The sequence below is a fragment of the Carcharodon carcharias genome, chromosome 3 (assembly GCF_017639515.1).
Source record: "Carcharodon carcharias isolate sCarCar2 chromosome 3, sCarCar2.pri, whole genome shotgun sequence".
In the NCBI taxonomy this organism is placed as follows: Eukaryota; Metazoa; Chordata; class Chondrichthyes; order Lamniformes; family Lamnidae; genus Carcharodon; species Carcharodon carcharias.
The window spans coordinates 83,732,631-83,753,370 of NC_054469.1; the positions used below are offsets into that span (position 1 = coordinate 83,732,631).

General features: G+C 41.5%; 1 protein-coding gene across 1 annotated transcript in view; it reads left to right on the plus strand.

The window, feature by feature from the left end:
• Positions 1-20,740, plus strand: part of LOC121276200 (E3 ubiquitin-protein ligase HECW1-like) — a 527,663-nt gene that overhangs the window by 414,852 nt on the left and 92,071 nt on the right. The window contains exon 22 of the mRNA XM_041184341.1: positions 7,817-7,969. Coding sequence (XP_041040275.1) covers positions 7,817-7,969 — 153 coding nt within the window. The remainder of the gene's footprint in view (positions 1-7,816; positions 7,970-20,740) is intronic.

Genomic DNA, 20,740 nt, shown 5'->3' on the forward strand with positions numbered 1-20,740 from the left:
TAAGTAGTTTGTGTATTTTATAAAGCCATTCATTATAAGATAAATGCCAGGCAAATCCACAGGCATGCAGTCTCAGTCCTGCATTCTCCTAATATCAGTAGATTTTTAGTAGCTTACTCCTCATGCGTTTTAGATCGATCAAACTCTTGTTCAATAACATTTAGTTCCAATGTCTCCCTTCCTGACCTTATGGGCAGGAATTTTAGTTCAGCAGGCACATGTGATCAGCAGGCCCAGGAGCAGCCAGGGAATGGACTGGCAAACGCAATTGGCTCCCAACCATGATTTCACGCTGGCTGGCCAATTAATGACCAGCCAGCATGAAACTCACTTTGAAGTGTTCAGCGCTGCCAGGGTGGGGGCAGGAGGAGGGCGGGCACAGATGTTAGCGCAAGCACGGGGGCATGTGGAATGAAAGCTCCTTGAAGACAGAAGGCAGCTCCTTAGGGAGCTGAAGAATTTAAAAGCAATCAATAAAAATATTAATATCCAGAAAAATATGTCCATGCATCAAAATCAGTCACTTGAACATATAGATGATGAAAGTTCTGTCCTTTTTAAAAAATTTTCTATGAGAAAAGACTGGCAGCCAACATAAAAGGGGATTCCCAAATTCTTCTATAGACATATGAATAGTAAAAGGGTGGTAAAAGGAGGAGTGGGGCTGATTAGGGACCTAAAAGGGAATTTACACATAGACAAAGGGGCAGTAGCTGAGATATTAAATGAATACTTTGCATCCGTCTTTACCAAGGAGGGAGACGTTACCCAGGCCATGGTGACAGGTGAGAAAACTCTGTCACTAGAGGGTTCAAAATTGATAAGGAGGAAGTGGTGAATAGACCGTCAGTCATTATTGTTGACAAGACACCGGGATCAGACAAGATGCATCCAAGGATATTGAACGAAGTGGGGTAGAAATTGCAGTGGCACTGGCCATAATCTTTCAGTCTTCCCTAGACTCAGGGTGGTGCCAGAGGGCTGGAGAATTGATAAGTCCAGCAATTACAGACCAGTCAGTTTAACTTCAGTGGTGGGCAAGTTTCTAGAAACAATTATTCTGGATAGAATTAGTAGTCACATGGGCCAGCATTTTCTATTCAGCATATGGGGCCCGCCACTGCATGTCGACACGTAAAATGACGCACGGTGATGTCAGGCATGCGTCCCGACGTGAAGGCACATCATTCCGATCTTTTGTTTGGCAGGCACGCACCGGAGTCGGCTGCGTGCCCACCGAACTGTCAAAGACCTATTAAGGTCATTGATGAACTAATTAAAGCGATTGTCAGGTCTGCTCATCCAACCTTAAGGTTGGCGAGCAAGCAAACAGCCCAGGCGGCCTTCGCATTTTTCATGAAACCTCTTCCACAGGCGGGATGACATTTCATGAAGGTCTTATAAATTAAATTAAAAATTTTATAAAAATTCATAAACACGTCCCAGCTCATGTAACACTGTCACATGAGAGGACATGTCTGAATTTTTTTTTATGTTTTCCAACTTTGAAACTGAAGTTAATCTCCCTGAGGCAGCTCCATGCCTCAGAGAGATTTTTGCACTCTCTTGAAAGAGCGCAGGCCCTGACTCTCCCTCCTCCCCCCACCTGCACAGCTAGCGCAGGTATGCGTCACGCTAGGCGGGCCTTAATTGGCCCGCCCACATAAAGTGGTGGCGCACAGCCAATCACAGGCGGTGATCGGCTCCGCGCCTGCTCTCGACCAGCTCGCCTGATGGGGAGAAAATTCTCCCCATGGAAAAATGGGGGTTGATAACAAGAGCCAGCATGGAGTTCTAAAGGGGAAATCGTGTTTAACTAACTTGCTGGAGTTTTTTGAAGAGGTAACCAAAATGGTCAATGAGGGTAATACTGTTGATGTGGTGTACATGGACTTTCAAAAGGTCTTTGGTACAGTGCCACATAAAAGACTTGTGAGAAAAGTTATTGCTCACTTTACCTTGTTATTTAATGTTGCTGCTGGTGCATTGGAAATCTGACAGATTCCATAGCTCTGGGAGCTCCAACATGTAACGCTCCTATTTGAATTAGTTTTGTTAGGTAAAATTCCAAATGAATATCAAAGCTAGATTCAGCATAAACCTTGGGAATGGCTAAAGGGGAGAAAACAGTGAATCATGGTTGAGGAATCATGGTAGGGCAGAGATGGCGCTGAGTGAGGCACCTTAGGGCTCAGTGCTGGGATCATGAATGTTTCTCATTTACATAAATGACCTGCATTCAGAAATCCAATGCGAAGTATTCAAGTTTGCAGTTAATAAAAAAGTGGCAGTGTGATAGGAAGAAGCAGCTTAGAAATTACAACTTGTGTTGGGCAAAATTCAGACAAGTATTACCTAGCTCATGGAGCAAGGAAAAGTAGGCCAAGCACATACCTTCATGAAGAGGTATAAATCAAAATACCTAACAACAAAATTGAAAGAGGCCATGAGCAGAATTTTGCCCTCGTCAGGTGTCTCGGCAGGGCAGGCGCAAGCGACCGGGAAGCCGACCACCACCCACGATTGGGCCATGACCGCAATTAAGGCCCGTCCAGTGTGAAATGCGCCCTACAGCACTCAATGCAGTCTGTATGGGGGAGGTGAGGAGGGTGAGCGGGGAACCTCAGGGAGATGAGGATTTTAAAAATTAAAAATAAATATTTTTAACATGTTATAAAACATGTCCCCATTCATGTGACTCTGTCACATGAACAGGGACATGTTATTAATAAAATGTTAACATTTTTATTTGCTGTTGGAAACCTCATCCCTCCCATGGATGAGGCTTCCTAAAAAATGCAAAAGCCGTTTGGCCTTTTCGCCTGCCTGCCAACTGTAAGGTTGAACGGACAGCAAAAAATTTAATTCAATTAGATCTTTATTGGTCTTAATCAGCCTGTTAATTGTCGGCGGGCGCGCCGCCAACTCCTGCGCGAGTGTGTAATAATGTCGGGACGCTCGTCTGATGTCATCACGAGTCATTTTACACTCGCTCGGGTCATGTGTGTATGCCTGCCGACGAGTGAAACATTCTGGCCCAGGTGTCTTAGTTGACTCGATGCTAATATTGTCAACCAATGAAGAGCAGCAATCAACAAAGTCAAAACGTAATTGAACTTCATCGGCAAAAGTGTAGAATTAAAGTCAGAAGAGGTAATGATTAAATTTTGTCATACTCTGGTCAGATCACACTTAAAATGCTGCACTGAGTGCTGGTCAAGTCCTGCAGACAGTGCAGAGAAGAAAGGTAAGGCTGAACTTAGTGTCTCACATCTGAGTAATAAGGAAAGACTACAGAAAGTTGGGGTTTTCAGCCTAGATAGTAAGCATCGGAGAGATGATCTTATGGAGATATATGATTGCTCAGAGAATTCAAAAAGTCAACTCAGAATATTAAAATTAAAATGCAAGAGTTAAAGAAGAGGATGCAGGTTCAAGCTAGTAATGTTAAATTTCAGACTGATGTCAAGAACTTCTTCTGTACCCTAAGAGTGATCAGCATGTATAATAGACTTGCAGATAGAATAACAGGCAAAAAACTGGAATCATTTTTTTAAAATGTATTCACATACATGCAATGTAGTTTACAGAAGATGGGCAGGATATCTGATACTTAAATCACATTTAAATGATGTAGTTGAATTTGGTATTTCAATATGAAAAAATGATGTGTGGTTTAACAATGTGAAATTTTGTGCCTGCCTCAGAATTATGCTAACATAAAATGTGTGTATAACTGCATTTAACTGCATATTGTAATCATCATTGAGATGACAGTTATATTAGAAATATTTGTACAGGAAACATGCACACACTATTATTTCACTGCCAACTACTGTTAAGGCAATGTTCCAGATCAATTAAATAAGACTATGACTGTGGTAAACTGTTGTTCACCGAACAGAAATCAGTCAAATCCTCCGTTCAAATTGATGTATGAAAATGGCCACCACATTTGCCTACATAACAATTGCCATTGCACTTCAAAAGCATTTGACTTGTATGAAACATGTCAAAATGTTTCTGAGATGTGACACAGTTCAGTATACATGTGTCATTTGTAAAAGCTGGTAGAAAATGTCATCTGTAGGCCAGACTGTGGGCAAAAACATCTTGTTATTACTGTAAAAGTGCGAATCATGGGCGAGCATTTTATGGCCCTGTCGCAGCGAGGATGGGGCCGGAAAATTCGGGGAACCATTCTAAACTCCATTGACCTCAGCGGGCCCATAAAATCCCACTGGCTTAAAACTCCGCCCATTTTGACTTAGTGTTTGATGTGACATCAAAGGTGTCACAAGAGTTTGAGATAGCAGAGAACTTTTGATGGAAAGCAGAACCCAGCTGCAGTTTGTGTTATTGAGTTTGTTGCCATAGGAAGTAGTATCCTAGAAATGAAACTAAGTTTTGTTCCTTATGAGTGGTTGATTAAAAGGAATTTCCTGTGAGTTTCTTCAGCCAGATTATGATGCTATTTCCATAATACCATTTCAAGATGTTAAGAAAGCATGTACAGAGAAAGAGTTGTTGGTCCCATCAAGCTCAGATCCCTGTACAACCTCTCCTATCACACTTCTACTCCACCCTGTTAATATCTTGAGTTCAATACATTCTGGAAAGGTCCTCCCATTTTTCTAAGTTAAATCAAGCTTTACTTTCAACATTGTTCAACTTCAACCAATTGATTTAGTTACCTTGTATTTCCAAGGTCCACCACCTCTGGTTGTTGGGGGCTGTGGGCAGGCGGTGAGGGGGCGGGTTTGGTCATGATGCTCTTAGACCATTTGGCACCTTTATCTGTGTCCATAAGACCAATGCTACTCAGAGCCAGTTAATTCTATAGCTAGACTTTGACTTCATATTACTGGGTGGCTTCTATTCCCAGAGACCATAAAACTAGGACAATCCCCATGAACCTATAGATTTTCACTATGTGGGGGTGAATTTCCCCACCTGTTGCACTCTTGTAACTTCAGTGGAAGCCCCATTTTGCTGTGTCAGTGGACTTTCTGCTGAAGTTACAATGAAAGTGTAAAGGAAGCTCTGAGTAATTTCACCCTCTACATATTTGTGTCAAATTTGATGGGAAATGAGTTTTTGTTATTGAAACAGCAAATCATAAAAGGAATCAAATCAGATTGTTTTCAGAAATAGGTGAAGAGAGAAAAATGATTATGATTAACAATTATTAAAATATTTAATAATGAATATCAATGAGGAGCACACCGTTTGGGATGAATTGTTGAGCATGTCCAAAATATGAGGATAAAAACATTAGCATAAATAGTAATGACATTACAATTAAACTTACCCAGATTATTTAGAGACAGGCCCAGATTTTAGTCTTGGGCTGGAGAAACGCAAGTCAGGCCTGTTCCTAATTTCCAAAACCCAAGGCAACCTCTGAACCCCATCTCCACCATGCTTTTGTCTCTGAGGGACGTAGGCAGGGAGGGGTAGGGTTTACAAGCTGCAATGCAGTATGGGAGGTGGCTAAAAGGCCTGCCTCGCTTCTCAGCAACAGCAGCCCAGCTCTCAATATCTTTCTTATGTCCCCTAAACTTCACCCATCTCCTTGTGCCCCCTCATATCCTCCATGCCACTAATGTTCCCTCTCTGCCCCTTTGTACTTCCCTTGCCCCCCTCATATTCCCCATGCCTCCTCATATCCCCATGCCACAGCATACTCCCTCTATACCCCTTCATATTCCCCATGCTCCCTCAATACTCCTTCATAGCCCCCCATGCATCCTCCATAGCCACTCACCCAGTATCCACTATGGGCAGATCTCAGGATGTGTTTGAAAGGGACATTAAAAAAATAAACTTCAAACAATCTCTTAGAGCTGTCACTTCACACTGAAAAAACTCCTCTCCATAAAACCCATTAAAAATGTAAATCCCAGCAAGTGGTCAATCTATTGTAAAAACAAACACTTGTTGACTTACAACATCAAAGACAGATAATCTTTTAGTAACCTCTTAAAACTATCAGTCAAAATGTGAACAAAGCCCCCTGCTGAGGTAAGTGGTTCTGGAGCTTTTGAAACTCAGCAAAGCATTCATAGTAGGCTTAGCTGTAATAACAAACCCTAGAAAATATAAACAATGGAGTCTGTTGAAACTTAAAAACCATTTGGCCTTTATTTTAAGTTGGAGATGGTGTTTCATTTCCATTTCAAAGCAGATTGTCTATCAATCAATAGAGTGGAGCAAGTGCTTAGATTTCTTTTTACTTTCAACGGCAGGGCAACGTTTTTCAAAGCTGAAGAACTCCTGGCATTTAAACCACAGTCCAAAATATGGTGTGGCTTTTCCCAGCACATTTTTGTACAGTTTTGATTGCATTATGACATGTTCTCCAATGGGAAAGGTACTCTAATGCATCTTAACACTTAAACAATGCTGGTCAATGTGATGGTCAACTTACCATTGCAGGACAGAGCCCTATGATGAATCATTGCAGTTAAAACTCATCAAAAGTACAATATAGCATCAAGTAGTTTTCAAAACATTTAATACTTACCCGACTCCACAGCAGACTCCCCTGAGTGGTCATGGCCCTTCCAATGAGACAGGCATTTTTGGGGCTAATAAAACCTACACCAGCACAGGAAAATAGCAGAGGTTGGTGGGGACAAAGTTTACATTTGCTGTAAAGATGCCAATAACAGCCCCGACCTCAGAAGTGATATGTGTGGTGTTGCGACTCAATGCCCTCCTGGCCGGCAAAAAGGCCATCCAAAAATAGCAGAGAGTGAGGAAGGGAGAGAAAAATTCATGTTTACCATTAAAAACTTCAAGATTTCAGATCCCAGCCCCATTCCTGCTTCAATCAGGAAACAAAAATCCAGTGCAGACAGCCTGATTTTAACTCTATGTAGGAGGATGGGTTTTGAATGAATTAAAACCTCATTGGAATCTGCTTGAACTTGCAGTTGACAACAGGCCAGCATTTTCAAAACAATTGGAGCCCTACAGGAAAAAGAAATGCAATATTTTTGGTGGGGGCAAATAGCAAGCTTGCGTAGTGGCAGAGTGTTACACAACATGTCATAAAGTAGAATGCAGCATCACCCTAGCAAATTTATATAATGTGAGTTTCTAATTTTAGCCAGAGTTCAGGCCAGCTGACTTCCCACAAGGACAGAGTGCCACATTGCTGCCATAAGATCTCTTCCCAGCCATCTGAAGAGCCATTGGCAAATTCCATGGGCAGGTCACCTGTCATGCAAAGTGACTGAGCACTCGGACTTGATCCGTTGATCAAGAAGAGTCGACATAGGTCTGTAAAGAATAAGTCACATCTGACTAATGAATTTAATTTTAGAAGAGTTGAATGCAGAGCCTTGGTTAGACCACACCTAGAGTACTGCATTCACTTTGGACACCGAACGTCAGCAAAGAGCTATGATGCCCCACAGGGTCAAAAATTCCACTCATTTAATGGTCCAAGCTCATACATGAAGAACTGCCACTTGGGCAAGCTGTGGAGTGTTGGCAGTGAAACTGTACCCAATTGTGAGTTAGGGCTTACTGAGGCAGAAGGTAAACTGGATGTTAATGGATGGAACAACTGAACTATTTAATTAAAATTGTCCTGTTTCAATTTCCGTAGTAAAATAAGGATTGGCTTCAGTCATAGTGGATATTCGATAAGGGCGCATGAGTCCATAGGACAGTGATTAGCACTAAAAATAAATGGACAAGAATACCCAGCTCAATGTTTAAGATTTAAATTCACTGAATGTGAACTGCAGTATGTTTCTTCCATCTTGTATATTATGCTTTAATTCTTTGTATGGTTCTTCTGCAGCCTGGATTACAGTGGACCATCAAGAGAGTTTTTCTTCCTCTTGTCGCAAGAACTTTTCAATCCCTACTACGGTTTGTTTGAGTATTCAGCCAATGACACGTACACTGTGCAGATCAGTCCAATGTCAGCGTTTGTAGAAAATCATCTGGAATGGTAATGTTCATCTTTTTTTTACACTACTTGCTTCCAAGAAAAACATGCCATTAAAGTTACATTCTCCATAACATTTATTGTAGAAATTAACAGTGTTCAAAAAATCACTGGTAATTAATTAACTAAAGATAATCGACAGCACTCTTTCAATATTTACTGTGAACAGATAGTGAAAATCTTTATTCTTCCAGTTCCCCCTCTTGAGTTATCTTGCGGCTCATGCTAAGGGTAGTGGCTGCCCCTTCAGGTTCATGTCCAGTTAAGCATTCTCCTTACATAAGAGCATCTATTCTTAAAAGTCTTTTCCTCCATTCTCGCTTATCTCTTTGGCTGTCCTTGTTCCACATAACGTTTCCCACCAGGAGCAGGTAGGGTCACTATCTTAAACTTGTTTTTGATTCATTTTGGGTAATACCTTTTCCATCAGACAATTAAGTTTGTCAGCCCAAATGGTCAACATCTTTTCAATAATAGTACTTAAGTTTAAATTCAAAATAGAGTAGGTTTGAATCGCTTTTATTTTCATTATGCCAGTGGTATTAATTATTGGAATAAACATCTGGGGGTGAATTTCAGTGGAGCTTCTCCCAATGGTTTCTTGTAACTTTTGTGGAAGAGCTGCAGTAACCTCAGTAACATAGGGTGTATGATTTTTATGGGGTTTACATTGCTCAAATGCCAAAGCTCTGGGAGAACTGAAATGGGAAGTTGCATCTTATATGTATCAGGAATTCAAGGAAAAGAAGTTTTAAAAGAAACATTTTGAAAAATCAGAGATTTGAAAAAAAAACTTGCAAAGGTTTTGAAAGCTTTGGACACATTAAAAACTTGTATTTTCTTCAACCTCATAATATCAGTCACAACGTTCAGTTTCACCACCTGCTGGTTGATCAAACCTTAACCTTTGAGGTTACAGAAGATTGTTTTGCCCCATGAGTGAAGTAGACTGTGTTCTACTTGAATCATAAAGATCTGGATGACTCATCAAGCCCACTGTTGTAAACAGATTAAATTGGCACTGCATTAAAGTGTTTGTTTCTAACAAAAACAAAAAATGCTGGAAAAACTCAGCAGGTCTGACAGCATCTGTGGCGAGAGAGACAGAGATAAAGTTTTGACTCTCTTCACAGATGCCGTCAGACCTACTGAGCTTTTCCAGCATTTTTTGTTTTTGTTTCAGATTTCCAGCATCCGCAGCATTTTGCCTTTATATTTGTTTCTAAATTTTATTTGCTTGCTGTTAGTGAGAACTATTTTAGACCATAAGAATTAGGAGCAGAAGTAGGCCATTCGGCCCATCAGGTCTGCTCCACCATTCATTGAGATCATGGCTGATCTGAAAATCCTGAATTCTACTTTCCTGCCTTTTCCCCATAACCCTTGGTTCCCTTACTTATTAAAAATCTGTCTATCTCAGCCTTGAATATACTTAATGACCCAGCCTCTACAGCCCTCTCTGGGAAAGAATTCCACAGATTCACTACCCTTTGAGAGAAGAAATTCCTCCTTGTCTCTGTCTTAAATGGGTGACCCCTTACTCTGAGATTATGCCCTCTGGTCCTAGACTTTCTCAAGTGGAAATAACCTCTCAATATCTATCCTGTCAAGCGCCCTAAGAATCTTATGGCTAACATTTTCCCCCTGTCAGTGGGGGGGCGCGGGGGCGGTGCGAAAGCGGGCGCCAGAGGGCAGGCCTCTAGTCGCTGCCCCCGATTGGGGGTATGCAGCCATTTTAAGTGGGCAGGCCAATTAATGCCCATCCAATGTGCGCCAGGAAGCGCTATGTGCTCTCTGTGCAGGCGGGGTGGAGGGGGGGTGGGGGGGGAATTCCCTCAGCCTGGAGTGCGCTCTTTCACGCATGTAAAACTTGAAATTAAGAGGTTTGAAAAATTTCCCTGCCATGTCCCCTTATGTGACACTGTCACATGAGTTGGGATATGTTCATACCTTTTATTGAAACCTTTTGTAAAAATTTAAAGACCCTTATGAAACCTTATCCCGCCAGTGGATGAGATTTCATGCTTTTTCCGAGGCCCGCCTGGGCTCCTGGCCTGTCAAACCTTAAGGTTAGACAGGCAGGTCCATCAATCACATTAATTGGCTTTTTAATGGCCTTAATGGCTGCACACCCACTGAACTGACAATCTAAATGACGTGGGGCAACGTCGGGATGCACGCCCAAAATATCCCTGCGTCATCTTACACGTCAGCGAGCGGTCCCCACCCCCACTCGCTGACCGGGAAAACCTGCCCTGTATGTTTCAATAAGGTCGTCTCTCGTTCTTCTAAACTCAAATGAGTACAGGTCCAACTACTCAACCTCTCCTCATAAGAAAATCCATCCATACTCGGGATCAACCTAGTGAACCTTCTCTGGATAGTCTCCTATGCCAGTATATCTTTCCTTCAATAAGGGGACCAAAACTGTTCACAGTATTCTAGGTGTGGTCTAACTAGTGAGTTGTATAGTTTTAGCAAGACGTCACTATTTTCATACTCCATTCCTTTGAAATAAAGACCAACATTCCATTTGCCTTCCCTATTACCTGCTGAACTTGTATGCAAGCTTTTTGTGAATTATGCTCGAGGACCCCCAAATCTCTCTGTGCTGCAGCTTTCTGCAGTCTTTCTCCATTTAAATAATATTCAGCTGCTCTATTCTTCCTGCCAAAATGCATAACCTCACACTTTCCCGCATTATATTTGATCTACCAAGTTCTTACCCACTCACTTAACCTGTCTATATCCCTCTGTAGACTCCTGGTCACCACTTGTCTTCCCACCTATTTTTGTGTCGTTTGCAAACTTGGCGAAAGTACATTAATTTGCCTCATCCAAGTCATTAATATGTATTGTAAATAATTGAGGCCCCAGCACTGATCCCTGTGGCACTCCACTAGTTACAGGTTGCCATCCTGAAAATGCTCCCCTTATCCCAACTCTCTCTCTTCTATTAGTTAGCCAATCCTCTATCTATGCTAACATACTACCACCAAAACCATGGGCTCTTATTAAGTAGCCTTATGTGCGGTACCTTATCAAATGCCTTTTGGAAATCCAAATATATTAAATCTACTGGTTCCCCTTTATCTATCCTGCTTGTTACCTCCTCAAAGAATTCTAATAACTTTTTCAGGCATTTTTTCCCCTTCATGAAGCCATGCTGACTCTGCTTGATTTGATTATGCATTTCTAAATGTTCTGCTATTACATCCTTTGTAATAAACTCTAACATTTTCCCAATGATAGATGTTAAGCTAACTGGCCTATAGTTTCCTCTTTTTTGTCTTCCTCCCTTTTTGAATAACAGTGTTACATTGGCAGTTTTGCGATCTTCTGGGACTTATCCAGAATCTAAGGATTCTTGGAAGATTACTACCAGTGCATCCACTATCTCTGCAGGTATTTCCTTTAATATCCTAGGATGCAACCCATCGGGTCCAGGGGACTTATCAGCCTTTAGCCTCATTAGTTTCCCTACTGCTTTTTCTCTAGTGATAGTTATTGTATTTATTTCCTCTTTATTTCCTCTTTATTTATTTATTTCACTTTTGCCCTTGGTTATTTAGTATTTTTGGAATGTTATTAGTATCTACTACCGTGAATACTGGTGCAAAGTATCTCTTCAACTCCTCTGCTATTTCCTGGTTCCCCATTATTATTTCCCCAGCCTAATTCTCTATATTGACTTTGGCCTCTCTCTTCCTTTTTATATATTTAAAGAAGCTCTTACTGACTGGGTTTATATTACTTGCTAGTTTACCCTCAAAGTTTATTTTCTCTCTTTTTTTTGGTCATCTTTTGATGGTCTTGAAAATGTTCCCAAGCCTCTGGCTTACCACTAATTTTTTGCCACATTGTATGTTTTTACTTTCAATTTGATACTATCCTTAACTTCCTTGGTTAACCATGGTTTGTTTATGCCCTTCCTAGAATCCTTCTTCCTCACTGGGATATATCTTTGTTGTGAGTCATGAACTATTTTCTTAAACATCTGCCATCATTCATCAACTGTCTTTTCTGCTAAACTGCTTTCCCAGTTCACTCCAGCCAACTCAGCCCTCATTCCTTTGTAATTACCCTTATTTAAGTTTAGCACAGTTGTTTCTGACCCAAGTTTCTCACTCTCAAACTGAATGCTAAATTCCACCATGTTATGGTCACTGTTTCCTAGGGGATCTTTTACTCTGAGATCATTTATTAAACCTGCCTCATTATACATTACCAAATCCAAAATAGCCTGATCCCTGGTTGGATTCAGAACATATTGTTCTAGGAAACTTAGCTGAATACACTCTGTGAATTCTTGCTCATGTCTACCTCTGCCAATTTTATTTTGCCAAGCTACATGAAGATTAAAGTCACCTGTGATCAATGTACTACCTTTCTTACATGCCCTCGTTATCTCCTCATTTATTCTCTGTCCTACAGTATACCATTGTTAGAGGGTTTGTAGACTATCCCCACCAGTGTCTTCTTCACTTTGTTGTTTCTTACCTCCACCCTTATGGATTCAACATCTTCCGATCCAAGTTCATTTCCTGCTATTGTACGTATTCCATCTTGTACTAACAAAGCTACCCCACCACCCTTTCCTTCCTGCCAATCCTTTTGAAAAGTCACATACCCCTGAATATTTAGTTCCGAGTTTTGATCTCCTTGTAACCAGGTCACCGTAATGGCTATAAATTCTTAAGACCAGACCATGCTTTAACACCCTGTTGGGTAATGTGAAACAACATTTGGAGATGAGCTAACAAAAGCACATTTGTCACATGACAGCAAGCGATACATCTCATTTGAGACTATTTTTTGAACTTCATACAAAACCAGGTCTGTGTCTTAGTACTGTAGCTCTTGGCTACTAAGAAGAAAACAAAGCACTAAGATTGCTGAGCTGCTGAGCAATCCACAATGATATTTGTGTCTTTGGCCTGAGATCACAGGACACTGCTAGTTTGCCTCCTATGCATCACTGTAGCAGCTGCCTTCCAAATCATTGAAAACAAAAGTTTAACATCACTTTATTTTATTTATTTTTGAAATATTCATGGATTGACATTGTCAACTGCATTCCTCATGTGGTTTCACCCATGTTTAAATTCATTTCTTTCATATGAGAAAATTGCAAGTTCTCAGTTCGTGGTAATAAGGATTGACATACTGTGTATTCACTGCAGAATTTAAGGTTGATGAATCAGTTGCCCATGGAATAGCAAGGCCCCAATTCCTAGAATTCCTTCCTGGCACCACTCCACCTCTCTACCTCTTTTTCCTATTTTAAGCTGCTTCTCAAAATCCACCATTTTGACCAAAATTTTGATGATCAGACCGAATATCTCGTTTAGTTTGATAATGTTTGTGTGAAGTGTCTTAGAAAGTTTTACTTTGTTAAAGTTGCTTATGAGCACATGTTGTTATAAATTTAGATAGTGCAAATTTGGAGGCCCCCCAGTGGGGAGCACTGTACTTTCAGCTGCTTCTGAGCATGGTTTGCACTCCACCCTATGCTGCGAAGGCTTGTCGCACAGGCATCCCACGTGTGCTCCAAGAGCTTCCCAATGGGGTCATTGACGTTATTAACATCACCAATGGTTCAACACAAAACAAGTTTTAGCCCATACAATTCTATAGGGCAGCGGATTAGTTTTGAATTGCTCCAATAAAGAATCGGCATGGACCCAGTGAGTAACCTGCTCTACTTCTGTACTGTAAACTTCCATTGTGCTGTGATTGCTAAAGAAGCAGGTTTGACAGGCCATGTAGCCATTTATCATTCCATATTTTCTGATGTTTAGGTATCTTGGATTTTGTTTCTCCAAATTTTGTAATACTATAAAAAGCCAAATTTTGTAATGTCTTAAGAAGCAAGGGACATCAAGGTTCATATTGCAATGACTATTGCTTCAACAGCTGGTTAGTTTTGCTGTGACCATGAAACATGATGCACAACATTCTCTCTTTGTAAGCCTTTAACTGATGAAATAGCATGACCATACTAAGTCCTATCAAGGGCTGGTGTAAATGCATTCAAGCAATGTTTAGTGAAGCACACTTCACTGCTGCAGCCACACCATTTAGGTGCCATCTGATAGACTTCTGAAGCAAATCTTCTCCTGCGAGGTAAAAGCAGAAAGTTTATCTGTCTTGGGTGAAAGAAGCAGTACAGCAACACCTTCAAAACAAGGCATACAACTGGTTCCTTCAAGACCACTCAGCTCGAGATCTCATTATAGCCTTGGTCCAAACATAGTCCAAAGAGCTGAATTCCAAAGGTGAGGTGAGAGTGACTGCACTTTACATCAAGGCTACGTTTGGGTGAGTGTGACACCAAGGAAGCCTAGCAAAATTGCGTCAATGGGAATCAGGGGGATAACTCTTCACTGACTGGAGTCTACCAAGCATAAAGATAGATGGTTGTGGTTGTTGAGAACCAGACATAGCTGCAGGAGCTCACCAGGGCAGACTCCTAGGCCCAAACGTCTTCAATTGCTTCATCAGTAAGCTCTCCTTCAACATGGGGTCAACATAGGGTCATAGGGCCATATAAATGCTGTGGCTACAAGAGCAGGTCAGAGGCTTGGAATCCTGCAGCAAGTAACTTACCTCCTGACTCCCCAAGGCCTGTCCACCATCTACAAGGCACAAGTCATGAGTGTGATGGAATATCCTCCACTCGCCTGGATGAGTGCAGCTCCATCAACACTCAAGAAGCTCAACATCATCCAGGACAAAGCAGCCCGCTTGATTGACACCTCATCCACAAACATTCACTCCCTCCACCACCGACGCACAGTAGCAGCACTGTGTACCATCTACAAGATGCACTGCAGGAATTCAACAAGGTTCCTTAGACAGCTCCTTCCAAACCTACAACCGCTACCAACTAGAAGGACAAAGGCAGCAGACATATGGGAACATCACCACCTACAAGTTCCCCTCCAAGCCACACACCATCCTGACTTGGAAATGCATTGCGAATCTTCACTGTCACTGGATCAAAATCCTGGAGCTCCCTCCCTAACAGCACTGTGGGTGTACCTACACCAAATGGACTGTAGCGATTCAAGAAGGCAGCTCACCACCACCTCCTCAAGAGCAATTAGGGATGGGCAATAAAAGTTGGCCTAGCCAATAACACTGACATTCCATGCATGAATAAAAACAAGTGGGAATATTTGTTGTTGATTGCATTGTGCTCAGTACCATTTGCAACTCCTCAGATAATGAAGCACACCATGCTTTCTAGCAGCAAGACCTGAACAACATTCAAGCTGGGCTGATAAGTAGAAATTAAAATTCACGGCAGGCAATGACCATCTGCAGCAAGGGAGAATCTGACCATCACCCCTTGACATTCATTGGAATTACCATCGCTGAATCCCCCACCATCAATTATGCTAGGTGTCATCATTGACCAGAAACTTAACTGGACCAGCCACATAAATGCTGTGACTAGAAGAGCAGGTCAGAGGCTGGGAATTCTGCAACAATTTAACTCACCTCCTGACTCCCCAAAGCCTGTCCACCATCAAGTCAGGAGTGTGATGGAATACTCCCCACTTGCCTGGCTGAGTGTGGCTCCAACAAGAATCAAGAAACTCACCACGATCCAGAACAAAGCAGCCCATTTGATCAAGATCCCAAGTATCTTCTTAAACATTCATTTCCTCCACCACTTGCACATCTACAAATTGCACTGCAGCAACTTGCCAAGCCTCCTTCAACAGCACTTTACAACTGTATGACTTCTATCACCTAGAAGGACAAAGCCAACAGATGCAGAGAAACACAACCTGCAAATTCCGCTCCAAGCCACACATCATCCTGATTTGGAACTTTGTCATGGTTCCTTCACTGTCGCTGGATCAAAAACTTGGAATTCCCTTGCTAACAGCATTGTGAGCATACTTACACTACATGGGCAGTTAGGGATGGGCAATAAATGGTGGTCTTGCCAGCGATGCCCAGGTCCCATGAATAAAAAAAAATTGGATGCTGTGATCCTGGATAAGCCATGGTGCCAAACCTTCCAGCAATCCTGGAACTCTCTCCCTAACAGCATTGTGGGTGTACCTACATCATATGGACCGCTGCAGTTCAAGAAGGCAGCTCACCTCCACCTTCTCAAGGGCAACAAGGGATGGGCAATAGATGCTGGTCTAGACAGCAATGTACACATCCCATGAACGAATATATTTTTAAAAAAATCTTGACACCCCTCATTTCAAAATTGAATGTCTGTCAAAATTAAGCAGAAAGAGAAACCTGAAAAACCACGTCACTGTCTGACTGTAGTCAGTCCATCCTACAGTGGGACAAATGCCACAAGATGTGTTTCTGCACCAGATTTATTAATCACGCAGCAGGTACACAGTAAAGCTTAAGAAACTTCTGATAATCAAACAACTCTTGATGCAAAGAACATCCATGTGTGTTGCCTCCAAACATTCCTGATGACAGTAAAACAGTTTTGGAAGGTGTAGGGTCAGCTTCACTTGTAAAGAAACTGTGAGGCTGAATTTTTCCCCATATTTGGACAGGAATGGGGAGTTAGCACATCGAATAGGACACTATTTACTGCCTTCCCAGGAGCAGGAGTAGGCCATTCAGCACTTTGGGCCTTCCCCACCATTCAATAAGATATTGGTTGATATGGTTGTGGTCTCAACTCCACTTTCTTGTCAGCCCTCGATAATCCTTTCTCCCTTGTCTATCATAAATCTGTCTAAATCTGCCTTTAATATATTCAATGACCCAACCTTTATTGCTTTCTAGGAAAGAGAATTCCACAGACTAATGACCTCCTGAAAGAAAAAAACTCTCCTCATCTTCACCTTAAAAGGGAGACCTCATTATTAAACTGTGCCTCTCAGTTCTAGGCTCTCCCACACAAGTGGAAACATATTCCCGGTATCCACCCTATCAAGTCGCCTCAGGATCTTAGATGTTTCAATAAGATCATCTCTCATTCTTCTAAACCCCAATGAGTATAGGGCCAACCTGCTCAACCTTTCTTCATAAGATAAGCCCCTCATCCCAGGAATGAGTCAAGTGAACCTTCTCTCTACTGCTTCTAACACAATTATATCTTTTTTTCAAATGAGACCAAAACTATACACAGTATTCCAGATGTGGTCTCACGAGGCCCTGTACAACTGCAGTAAAACTTCCCTACTTTTATTTTCCATTCCCCTTGCACTATATAGCAACATTCCAATTGCCTTCCTAATCATTTACTGTACCTGCACACTAACTTTTTGTGACTCATGTACCAGGACACCTAGATCCTTCTGTACCACCAAGATCTGCAGTCTCTTTCCATTTAAGCAGCATATTGCTTTTCTATTATTCCTACAAGGTGGACAAGTTTACGTTTTCCCACATTATACTCCATCTGCCAAATTTTTACCCACTCACTTAATCTATCTGTCTCCCTTTGTAGACTCTTTACCTCCTCTTGACAACAAACTTTCCTACCTATCTTGGTGTCATTGGCAAATTTAGCTACCATACTTTCAGTCCTTTCATCCATTGCTGTAGTTTGTAAATAGTTGCGGCCCCAGCACTGATCTCTGTGACACTCCACTAGTTACAGCTTACCAACCCGAAAATGACTCATTTATCCCTATTTTCTGTTTCCTGTTAACTAACTAATCCATTTATTTATTCTAGTATGTTACCCCTACACCATGTGCTGTCTTTGTACCTTCGATGTGGCATCTGATCAATGCCTTTTGGAAATCCAAGTACAAAGCATCTACATGATCCCTTATTTACTTTGCTTGTTATTTCTTCAAAAGAATGCTAATAAATGAATTAAACACAATTTCCTTTTCACAAATCCATGTTGACTTTGCCTGGTACATTATATTTTTTTAAGAATCCTGCTATAACCTCCTTAATAATAATTATAGAAATTGCCCATGTTAGGCTAACCGACCTATAGTTTCCTGTTTTTGTCTCCCTCCTTTCTTGAATAAAGGTGTTACATTTGCTATTTTTCACTCCGCTGGTACTCTTCCAGAATCAAAGGAATTTTGGAAGATAATAAGCAATGCTTCGGCTATCTCTGCAGCTACTTCTTTAAATACCCTAGGATGCAGGCCTGGTCCTGGGGACTTCTCAGCCTTAAGGTCTGATACTTTTCCCAACAGCACCTTCTCCCTGGTGATGGTGATTGTTTTAAGTTCCTCCCTCCCATTCACCTCTTGATTTTCAAGTATCTTTGAGAAGTTTTCTAAGTCTTCTGCAGTAAAGACAGACACAACATACCTGTTCAATGCCTCTGCCATTTCCTGTTTTCCCCAGATTCACTCTGTAGACGACCAAGGGCCTGAATTTTTCCCTAGGTGTGCACGCGTGGATGTCAACTACACTCCCGTCCGATATTGGCAGCCGACAGCAATCACACGCTGGCTGGCTGATTAAGAGCCACCCAGAATTCTCTGAGAGGGCCAGTGCTGCCAGAGAGGGGGCTAGGGGATTGGCAAGAACTCCATGGGCTCCATGAAGCAAGCTTCAGGTGGGGGGTTTGAAAAGGACAGAAAGAAGAATGTAACTAAGGTCATGAAGAGGGGTCTTGGGAGATTGTGCTGTTGGCAGTCTGTAAATACCTCTTTAAGGATAGAAGCCTCCTTACTTACTTAAGATATGAGCAATATGGTTCACAGAGAAAACAAGAGTCCAGGCTTACACAAGGACTGTAAACTTCTATATCCACTCCCCTCGCTTCTTCCTCAGCTTTATTTCTTCATGGATTTAGAAAGTGCAACTTGTGTATTCCCCGCCTGTGTGTTCAGCCCTTGTGCGGACTGTAAGAATACGTAAGACTCTTAAAATGCAGTCCATTACCCGCGTAATCACCTGAATTGGCCCTTTAATTCACATAGGGTGTACTGCCAACATTCGGACATGCCCACCCAGCGAAATATCACGCTGTAGCATTATGATATGGGAACCTCTCCCGGCGTCATCACACTGTTTCACGGGACACCGGAAATGCCAGAAGCCTGCACGGGTGCTGTAAAATTCAGGCCCAGCTTTAGTTACTTTTTTCCTATTGAAATGCTTGTAGAAACTTACACTATCTGCCACTGTATTACTAGCTAGCTTTCTCTCATACTCTACTTTCTCCCTCTTTATTTTTTTCAGTGAATCGTTGTTGTTTCTGAAAGTCTGACCAATCTTCTGACCTACCGCTAATCTTTTCAGATTTTATAGTGTTTCTTTCAATTTGATACCACCCTTAACCTCCTTATTTAGCCACGGATGTTGCATCTTTCTCAAAGAGTCTTCCTTTCTCACTGGGATAAATCTTTGCTGAGAGTTATTAAATATATCCTTAAAAGTCTGTCACTGCATCTCTACTGCTTTACAAACAATATGAATTAGGAGCAGGAGTAGGCCATTCTGCCCCTCAAGACTGCTCCACCATTCAGTAAGATCATAGCTGATCTGATTGTGGCCTGAACTTCACAATCCATCTACCCCGATAACCTTTCACTCCCTTGTTAGTCAAGAACCTGTCTTGCCTCAAAAATATTCATTGACCCAGCCTCCACTGCTGTCTGGGGCAGAGAATTACAAAGATTCATGACCCTCAGAGAGAAAAATATTTCTTCTCATCTCCATCTTAAATGGGAGACCCCTTATTTTGAAACTGTACCCCCTAGTTTTAGTCTCTCCCACAAATGGGAAACATCCTTTCAGCATCAACCCTGTCAAGATCCCTCAGGGTCATATATGTTTCAATAAGATCACCTCTCAATCTTCTAAACAACAATGGATACAGGCCCACCCTGTCCAACCTTTCCTCATAAGATAACACTTTCATGCCAGGTATCAGTCAAGTGAACCTTCTTTGAACTGCTTCTAACAAATTTATATCCTTTCTTAAATAAGGAGACCAAAATTGTACACAGTACTCCAGATGTGGTCTCACCAATGCCCTGTACAACTATAGCAAAACATCTTTACTTTTATATTCCATTCCCCTGGCAATAAACTCCAACATTCCATTTGCCTTCCTAATCACTTGCTGTATCTGCACACTAACATTTTGTGATTCATGTACCAGGACACCCAGATCCCTCTGTAACTTAGAGTTCTGTAAATCTCTCCATTTAAATAATATATCGCTTTTCTATTCATCTTGCCAAAGTGGACAAATTCACATTTTCCCACATTATACTCCATCTGTCAACTTTTTGCCCACTCACTTAATCTATTTATATCCCTTTGCAGACTCCTTACTTCCTCTTTACAACTTACTTTCCTACCTATCATTGTGTCATCAGCAAATTTAACAATTTGGTCTCTTCATCCAAGTCAGTGATATAGATTGCAAGTAGATGAAGCCCCAGCACTGGTCCCTGTGGCACTCCATCTTGACAAAATCTTGCTAACCCAAAAATGACTCATTTATGCATACTCTGTTTTCTTTTAGCTAACCAACCCTCTATCCATGCTGATGTGTTACCCACTACACCATGAGATCTTATTCTGCATAGTAATCTTTGGTGTGGCACCTTGTCAAATGCATTCTGGAAATCTAAGTAGAGCACATCCACATGTCCCCCTTTGCTTGTTACTTCCTCAAAGAATTCCAATAAATTAGCCAAACATGATTTCCCTCTTATAAAACCATGTTAATTCTGCTTGATTGCATTGAGATTTTCTAAGTGGTCTGCTATAACCTCCTTAATTATAGATTCCAACAATTTCCCTACAACAGATGTTATGCTAACTAGCTTGTAGTTTTCTGCTTTC